Source organism: Nicotiana attenuata, chromosome 1 (genome assembly GCF_001879085.1).
Source record: "Nicotiana attenuata strain UT chromosome 1, NIATTr2, whole genome shotgun sequence".
Classification (NCBI taxonomy): domain Eukaryota; kingdom Viridiplantae; phylum Streptophyta; class Magnoliopsida; order Solanales; family Solanaceae; genus Nicotiana; species Nicotiana attenuata.
The window spans coordinates 2938628-2948230 of record NC_031989.1 but is presented as its reverse complement, the minus strand read 5'-3'; the positions used below and the strand labels follow the sequence as shown (position 1 = coordinate 2948230).

Genomic DNA, 9603 nt, shown 5'->3' with positions numbered 1-9603 from the left:
ATCCAGAATCTAAATTCTATAGGTTCAATTTTTAAGATTTTTAACATTGAACCCATTATATATTTAAAGTTATGGGTTCAAATCCATTATTTTTGCAATTTTAATGAATTTTTACACATAAATTTCTTCTCCGCGTCGAAAGTTATGGGTTCAATTGAACCCGTAACTGTCACACTGCATCCGCCTTTGTACTTAAGGGATAAGTTAAGGAACAATTATATATTATTTAACCATGGTTAGTGATAACTATGTTGAAAATATATATTGTATATTTATTGAATTGATTTAAACACCGCAAAAAATAAGTTTTTACCGAATTTCACCATATACGTGTAGGTGTTGTGATTTGAGAGGAAAAAGAAAGAAACATGTAAAATATTACATGCACCAGAAGTTCACATCAAACCAATTAATACAAGACACGTGTCGTTCATATAAATTATAGCAGTTAATTTATATATATTCTTGCTGTTATTTTTATCTTAAAGTTAGATTAATTGATTTGATATGGGGGGAAGAAAATAGTGCTCAAAGAAGCATAGGTGGCATGTCATGTGGACATGTGAAATGGTGGAGTAGTTAGGAATCATTAAGGACGTGCTAACTGTAATGAAAGAACATGGGCTTCTTCTCCCCATAACTGTCGTTTCCCTACGTATTTTTATCCAATCATTAATTATTTTTGGGGTTAAGATTTAAGAAAGAAATTTATATACAGTGGATTTCTAGCTGTGATGTCTGGTTTTTGAGGAATATGGGGACAGTCTTAAAGGCTGAGGTAATTCGATTTTTTTTGGTTATTGATTGGTTCTTGGCAATCGTACGCAAAGGAATTTTGTTCTTAAAAGATTTAGTCAAATACTCCCTCTCTCCCAATTTATACAACAGTGTTTGATTGAATTTAAGAATTAATGTAAGACTTTTAAAAACTTTCGGTGTAAAATGACTAGAAATCATCCCATTAAGGGTCGTTTGGTAGGGTGTATAAGAATAGTGCGGAATACGGTGTATTAGTAATGCATGGATTAGTAATGCATGTGTTAGTAATGCAAGCATTAGTTATGCAAATATTGTTTCTTATCTATTGTTTGGTGTGATGTATTAAAATTATAATGCATTGCATAATTTTTCTAAAAAATAGTTGCATACAAAAATGCCCTCCATATTCTCTAGCTTTAAGAGACTTTAAGGACAATTTTGCCTTTAACCATGCTAATGCATGCATTAAAGCCTTGGTATTACTAATGCCATGGTATGCATAGGATAATACCAAGTATGATGTATAACTAATACAAGTGTTATACACAAGTTGAAAAAAGGTACCAAACAAGGTATTAGTAATGCATAGAGCTAATGCTTGCATGATTTTTTCTAATACCTCCTACCAAACGACCCCTAAGAGTAAAAAGGACAGCCCGGTGCACTAAGCTCCCGTTATGCACGGAGTTCGGGAAAGGCCGAACCGCTAGGATCTATCGTACGCAGTCTTACCTTGTATTTCTGCAAGACGCAGTCGATCGGAGGAAAGAATGTTGCCAAACTTTAAGAGTAAAAAAGAAAATTTAAAGTTGATTTCTTTTTATGTCTTCCTTTTTTTTGAAGTTTAATTTTATGTTGGCAACAAATCTATCATATCTTTGTCACAATTTAAAGTACTATTACATTGGAAAGCAAATAATGACGTCGATTAAGAGCTCGTTTGGATTGACTTATTTTAAGTGCTTTTAAGTCAAAATAGCTTTTAAGCCATTTTGTAGTGTTTGGATAAAGTAAAAAAATGCTTTTAAGCTAGAAATCCTAACTTATGGCTTAAAAGTTATTTTGGCTTAAAAGCTACTTAAAATAAACTCATCCAAACGGGCTCTAACTTGTAGCATTATTAACCATTACAAGGAACGAAGAACCTAGAGTTAAAGACTTCATTTAAGAAACTGAACCAACACAGCATAGCCCTATTCACTGTAATTTGTGTTCAACCATAAGAAATCAGTGCATAGCAGGGGCGGAGCTAGAAGTCCATATGTGGGTTGGGCTGAACCCAGTAACTTTTTGTTCAAATAATTTATTTATAAATATTAAGTTTTAAAATTGATCAGTTATTAGCACTTAAAAATATCGTTTTAAAATTTAAAACACATAAAATTAAAATCATGATTTCGCCTTTGAGTACAGTAGGGAAAGTCAAGAAGGAGATAATGAGCAGAGTAAGCATGCCAGAGAAGGACAGAAAGACCTTGACTTTTATGCTATCAGTGTTATTATTAGTGGGACTTTTCAACTATAACATGCAAAAATGCGTTGATAATGTAAAGGAGCGTTTCTTTCAACCCGTAACAAGGAAAATGGTTCATTTTAATGTGTTCCTAATGTTTTTTTGATTTAGAAACTTTATTAAACATATTATTCAAGTGCGTGACTATCTCATTCAAAATATTTCTATTGCGGAACCGGCTGAAGGACAAGGCTGCTAAAAGCCACTGTTTTAGGGGGTAAATTTTAAAAATAGCCAGATTTACAATTGGTCGTTCAAAAATAGCCCAATTTCAAAAGTAATCGAAACTTAGCCACTTTTTATATAAAGATAAATCTGAGCGAAAATACTGTTCAAAACCCGAAAAATACTCCAGTATATTATGCTGGAGTTCCAGCATAAGTATACTTGAACTCCAGCATATTATATTGGAGTTCCAGAATAAGTATGCTGGAACTCCAGCATAATATGATGGAGTTCCAGCATAAGTACACTAGAACTCCAGCATAATATACTGGAGTTCCAGCAAGTATATTGCTCCAGTATAATATACTGGAGTTTGGAGCACCGGTGCTCCAGTCTCCAGTATATTATACTGAAGCCAGCAAAGTATACCGGTCCAGCATAATATGCTGGAGTTCATACACAAGTGCACCGAACTCCAGTATATTATGCTGGACCGATCTCTATTGCAGCAAAATAGTAGCTATTTTTCATTGACTTGGTAAACGCTGACTATTTTTGATTGACCAGTCCGAAAACTGGCTATACCGTGCTATTTTTACTGTTTTAGGCCCCCAATATTGGAAGGCCCCAATTTCATCCTATTAATTATTATTATATGAGTATAATTTTATAAAATTATCATTAATAAAATTTTGTACTTCTATTTTTGGAATGTAATTTAGCTTGTTTAGATGAATGAACCTGAATTTATAAACATAGACTATGAGGAGAGAAGCAATTTGATGACGATATTGATAATCAAACTATGTTTCTTTATCTTGAAGTATTTTCTAAACTTGATTATGTCTTATACACAGTGTACCTAGTTACTTTTTTTTACTTCAAAATAGATTTAAACTATTCAAAACGTATGAAATTATTTGACATTCTACTTTGTGGTAAAAAATTGAGATGATTAGATGACGAGAATAATTAAAAGGTATTGCAATTAAACTTAAATTTTTCTTAAGACATTACCTAAGGTTTGATGAATAGAGTTAACTGATATCTTCGCTGGTGGGAGCTCAAGTAGGCAATGAACGACTGATCGACGTGCGTGCAATGCAAGATGAGTCTAGTACCTAATAAAAAATTATTTAAAAACTTAAGGTGTCCTGTTAAGGCTTGGCTTTAGGCCACATTTTCTGTTGATCCGCCTCTGTTCTATTGGTGAAAAGAGCTAATCACGTAAAACTTTTTTTAATTATGGATGGCGGTAAGACTCGAACCCAGAACCTTTGGTTCCTCTAATACTATATTGAAGTGTGTGTTTATATCATTTAAAAGTTTAAGCTATTAGAAATAATACAGTTTTATTATTTAATTATGTCTTCTAACACATACTTGTACTTACAAATTTATAAGAGCTTACCTATGAGATAAATAAATAACAAAAGAAGACGTTTTAACTGTACAGTTTAACTACATCATAGTAGTATACTTACTTATAGATAAGTCTAAAGTTCAAACATTTATTTGTATTAATAGACTTCAAATCCTAGATCCAAATCTTGAGAGACAGGGTTGTCGAGATTATGTATTGTCCAGTAAAAAGGTTGGAGTAAGTTCTCTGTCACGGAGAAATTTTTTTTTCCCCAATATAATGTCTCTTCAAAAGAAAAAAAAGAAAAAAAACCTATTCCTATTAAGATACAACAAATTCAATAAGAATATTCATTTGTACAAAGTTGTTGACCTTTCTACTAGTATTACAATTGATTCAACAATTGGGATGACATCTACTGAAGCTCCCAAAAAATAACGAGAGCTGTATTTCTTCCCTTTTTGAGGCAGTAGATGTCTTCTGGAACCTCTGTTTAAGCATATAAACGAAGCACAGCAAGGCCAACAGCTGAGATGGACACAAGTGTACCTATACAATATTTGATGACTTCATATTTTCCAGCTTCAAGTTGAGCCCTCAGGGCATGGATTTCCTATTCATGGACCACACAGAAGAAGGTATTCACAAAACATAGTGAGTTCGATAAAGTTGCCCGTTACTACACTAAAATTTTATTGACTTTAACTTTATATACACACCAACAGTCTAAAAGTTTTCTACACTTCCAGTGCAATTTAACATGTTGAAACAAGTCATCTGTCATAGTTTTCGGGTAACTAGATTACTTATTATATGCATTTACCTATAGTTATCTCTTTTACACTGTCCGTGCATATTAGTACTACCTTTTATTACTGTAAGCAAGAACAAACACTTACTCGATCTAGCTTGTTAGTAAGGTTGGTGGTTTCTGCATTCTGCTTGGCAAGCTCATCGCGTATGCTTCTGCAACCAGTTGCAACTTAGATTAAGCCACGTCTATTCATTGATTTATTATGAAGTTGAAAAATGTTAAAAAGCCTCCTCATTAGCTAGGAATTGTCAAAGTCTTACCCTCTTTCGAGATTTAAATCCAAACGTTGACCAGCAGTAAGCTTATCAATCTCATACCTATATCAGCAAATAAGTGGTTCACAAAGCTGGCAAATGAAGGTAAAAATCAAATTTCCCACAATTCAGATGTACCTCAATTCGCTACGCACTTTTTCAATGTCATTCCGAAGCTTTTCAGTTTCATGTTGCAGTAGAGAAAAATGATTTTCCTGCAATGGGAGAACTTCAGGTATCAAACTCAATCAGTTCTTGCAAGTTTACAAACATTAAATTAAGCACGTGAAAGTAATGCAGTAATCATCAGTCCAACATTTAAAGTTCAAAAATCGCTTTCATCACCTTTACGCAAAATTATCAGAAGCTAAGACATCACTAACTAGCTACAGAAATCTACTGAACAATTCAGCCACATGGACAAGGCCAAACTTCATTTCAAGCCAACACTTCCATATATACCATCAATAAGATAACATACTTTAGAATTGCTCTGAGTAGAAGATTTAATAAATAGCCTGAATTACATATATGGATTGCTCCTTAAAGATTCTTCCAGTTAACAAGTGACTGTTGCTAAATCCTAGAGATAAAGATTTGGCTGCACGGTGTTCTAAATTTAACTCGCATTCCTTAGATCAGAATGTCATATAGTCCATCATTCTTCCTATTAGCAAGTTTAACTTGATTCTTTTGGTTTTTCCTTTGATCCATTCATAACATTGTGGATGTGGCTCCCCTTGATTAAGGGATATGCAATTTGAGCCAAGCAATAGCTTCCCAGTGAAATAACGTTTCTGAACTTGGATATATTATTAGAACCTATCTGAAGAATCACCAAATGATTGATACTTGCGTATTTTTAGTTATATTCAGTTTTCAGATACTTATGGACTTTTGGATCAAAATAAGTGTATGAAACTCGTTAAATGAACTCTTGAATAAGAGGGATAAGCTTTTCCGAGCAAATTAAGGAAAGGGTATCTGAAACTACAGTGACAGTATTTTGAAAATACAGTTTAAAATCTAAATTGGAAGACTCCCTCTTCCGCTCCAACTGAAAGAACATTGCAAAAATTCCGTGCTGTAGGTGTAGATAGTTCACTTAGGTTAAAAATTTCAACAGTAAAAGTGAAGAATTTTTATGAATCAATATCTGGACTAAGAAATGAACCAGCCATGGCACTTTGCAGAACCTGAAATTAGGAGCTAACCTTTTTCATTCTTTTTTAGATCCTTCGGTTAATGAGCAGCTATCTTAATTATTATAGAAACAGCAAAACATCAAGGGATGAAACCTTCTGAAAATTCAATACTAGAATATATTTACCTGAGAACTTTGTATTTGGGATTTGAACTTGGAAAGATTGGCTTCTTGAACCAAGTCAGACTACAGAGACAAACACACAAAATAACATTTTCATTTGTTATAATAATGGCACATTGTTATAGACAACAAAAAGATATCATCTGTGGAATATCTCTTACTTTCTGCATTTCAGCTAGTGAAACAAAAGAATGAGCAACATTTTCCAAGCTGTCGTTCAAAACCTCAGTTATAGCAGATGTTATTGCCTCTGCCTGCTTTGAAGGTACGCCTTGTGCTTCTAAACTCTTAACCTGTCAATCGCACCAACTTCCTAAATATAGCAACAACTACTACTAATAAGGCTCAATCCAAATAAGAATTGCAGTCAGCTATACGAAACCTCGCCAGAGGCGGAGCTAGAGAAGTAGATACATGTTCGAACGAACACAGTAGCTTTTGCTGCTACCCTATATTTTTATTAAGAAATTTACTTTATATGTGTAAGCTATGGGTTCGATGATAATTTTAGAACCCTTAAACTTCAAATACTGGCTCCGCCTCCGGTCATCGACAATGTGGCTCTATTTAAGCTCATCTCAAACCAATAATATTCATACTTTACAAAATAAAAATAGAAGTAATATATATGGTAGAATGCACTATAAACAACAATTATATAGTATGAGTTTCCCTTCGGAAGGTCAAATTGCAATATGAAAAATGAAGATGAAAATAAAATAAAAACAAAAATAGACAACGGAGAAACAAAATGAGAAAATTACCAGAGCTAAGGTATCAACGAGAAATGCACGCTTGCCATTAGCTTTAACCAGCTGCGACATCTGCCTACAATCAAACTTGCTATGAGCAGAACATTTCGACGATAGCGAACCGTAACATTTGACATTATAACCCTCGGCCCAATATTGGGATCTATTTACAAGTAAGGAAGCTGCAGTAACATTCGACACATTATAATTCCCTCGTAATTTGGATAAACTAATTCCATAATTAACACCTAATGGAATCACTCGCTTAACAGCAGCAGCCATCAATTAATTTCTTCAAATTTTTGTTCGCATTAATTAATCGCTGCTTTTTGCGAGCAAAAAAAAAAGAATTTATATCTTAATCTTCTCTACAGTAAAGAAAAAGAGAGGGATGAATTAATTAAGAGGAGTTTTAAAAATGGTGGGTGTGGACTGAAGAGGAAAAATGAGAGAAAAGCGAGATTCAAGCTAAGAATGGTTGCCTTCTGTTGGTTAAGAAATTAGTTGTTTCTGTTGATTGTTTATGGCGGAAGAAATGAATTTAACTTCTTTTTTACATTATACGGTTGCTTCCCCAAATAACTTCGTTTTGCGTACTTTACTTTATTTTATTACTAGTATCCGTACCCGCGCGTTGCGCGAAAAATATTAAATATAATTTTTTATAAGAAAATATTACTTGAAAAATATGGTAGAAACAAATAAGCATTCAAATACTATTAGTTGTTGAACATATAAATGCATTGGATATTCATATATTGAAGTCATGAGAAAACACACATATCCTTTATAAAGAAGCTATTAAGGAAGATAATGAAACTTTTCATTATCGGCCATTTTCAGATTCTAAGACATATATATATATTAACTTTGTAAGAAAGGCAATAGATTCTACACAATATTTGGTACACATTAACAAAGTTCCTTTTAAATACAAAGAACAAAATACTCTTTTGACCTGGTATCAAAGCATCAAGCATGGAGGGAATCGATCTTTGATTGTTAGTTATTAAAAGCAGAATAATATATATGTTAATGCAATATATCACATGTTTTGAGAGCTACGCCGCAATGCCTGCAATTATTTTAATGTTTCGTCATCATCGCCGCTCAAGGAATTGAAAAACAATATTGAGGGAATGTTTTACAATATGATAAAAAAATCACATGATTTAAGCTCCAATATTATTAACTTAATACCACTTGCCACAACACGAGGTCCTTAACCTTTTAGGGCTTTTGGAAAAGTTAATTGTAACTGCTCAATGCAAAATTTAGAATGACAATCTGAAATGGCGGATTGTGACCACCTAAACTTCTCTTACATTTGAAAAGTAGTCACCTCATTCCAAGAGTTGAAGAGAATAAACCTTGAATAGAGAAATTTACGAATTTTTCTTTACACCTCTGTGTGTCCGTGGAGTCCCTACAGTATCATCTCCTAATGAACCTGGATGTTGGAAAAGGATTCATCATGAATGTAGTTGATTGTCTTGCACTTGGTGATTGAGAAGACAAATTTTTGCTCCATGTGAGAAATAATATGTTTAGACGTTAGATCTTGGATGAATTCCTCCAGCTACTCAATTCAACACATGTAAATAATTACTTACATCAAGGAGAAAGATGTTAATAACCAGCTATCCTATGAAAGTACCTCAAAGTTCAGTCATATAAGGTTCAGGAACAAATACTCCATCCTAGTCATCTGAGCTAAGGAAGCAGCGTAACTGGTTGCCATGTGAAATATCAGATTTCTGTCGGATAGAAGAACATAAATTTTATTTACTTCATCTAATAGACAAAGATAACAAATCTAATAAATATCATGTGAAAAGGATAAACTCAGGAAGATTATCTTACAAAAGCAACCCACAAATTTTCATGTTCTCTTGACCCATCCTTAGAAGAGTTGATACACAGAACAACAATTAGCGCTAATGTGTTCCTCATCTCTGCCAAGATTTTGGTTGCTCTTAAATAACCATATCTGTGTTCGTGGAATCCATGCAGTATCATCTGCTAATGAACATGGACGTTGAAGAAGGATTCATCATGAACGTAGATGATTGTCTTGCATTTGGTGGTAGTATTCAGCAGGTGTTGCTGCTATCTGAATACATTCAAATGCTTATAGATATGGAGAAGCAAATGATAGAGTAAGGGAGCCGACCATATATGATATATGCAGAAATTATATTTTGAAAAAAAAATTATTAAATATGAAGATTCACTATAGGTGAATTATACCACTTGCTACAGTTTGTTCAAAAGTAGAGTTATGAAGAACAGTTTATGAAGACTTGAAATGAGTGGAGCAACTTCTTAGACCCTTTAGGCTATGGAAACCAAGAAATATCATATCAGTCTTACCAAGTACTTCAGGATTACTGAACAAAATGTTAATCTCGTGCATTTTTTTGTGTGGATGCTCTGAAGGTGCCCAGCAGGTTCAATAGGTTCTACCTTTATGCATTTGTAACTTTTGACATCTCTTGGAAACGGCATAGCAAGAATGACAACATTGTCTGCATCGTTGTTACTGACTACAAACATGTACCTATAAGTTTTTATTCACTTGTGTTTCCTGCATATTACATCTAACATTCATTGTCAAGCGCCTAATACTCTTTTACTTAAGGTTTGGATCGTGAAG

General features: G+C 33.5%; 1 protein-coding gene and 1 long non-coding RNA gene across 2 annotated transcripts in view; both read right to left on the bottom strand.

Annotated features, from left to right (window-relative positions):
* On the bottom strand, nucleotides 3935-7484 carry LOC109224236 (protein FMP32, mitochondrial-like). Its single transcript, XM_019388844.1, has 7 exons — nucleotides 6960-7484; nucleotides 6357-6488; nucleotides 6199-6258; nucleotides 5007-5083; nucleotides 4875-4931; nucleotides 4700-4766; nucleotides 3935-4413 (listed from the first exon to the last, which is right to left on the bottom strand). The coding sequence occupies exons 1-7, from the start codon at nucleotides 7227-7229 to the stop codon at nucleotides 4294-4296; spliced, it is 783 nt and encodes a 260-aa protein (XP_019244389.1). The 5' UTR covers nucleotides 7230-7484; the 3' UTR covers nucleotides 3935-4293.
* LOC109239743 overlaps nucleotides 8937-9603 on the bottom strand; it is a 3135-nt gene continuing 2468 nt past the window's right edge. Inside the window, exon 3 of the long non-coding RNA XR_002069962.1 lies at nucleotides 8937-9060. This is a non-coding gene — a long non-coding RNA (uncharacterized LOC109239743). The remainder of the gene's footprint in view (nucleotides 9061-9603) is intronic.

Coding starts and splice junctions, on each gene's coding strand:
- LOC109224236 (XM_019388844.1), bottom strand. CDS start 7,229: ATGGCTGCTGCTGTTAAGCGAGTGATTCCATTAGGTGTTAATTATGGA. Junction 6,259..6,356: donor CACTAGCTGAAATGCAGAAA/GTAAGAGATATT, acceptor TTGTCTCTGTAG/TCTGACTTGGTTCAAGAAGC. Junction 4,932..5,006: donor AAAGTGCGTAGCGAATTGAG/GTACATCTGAAT, acceptor TTGCTGATATAG/GTATGAGATTGATAAGCTTA.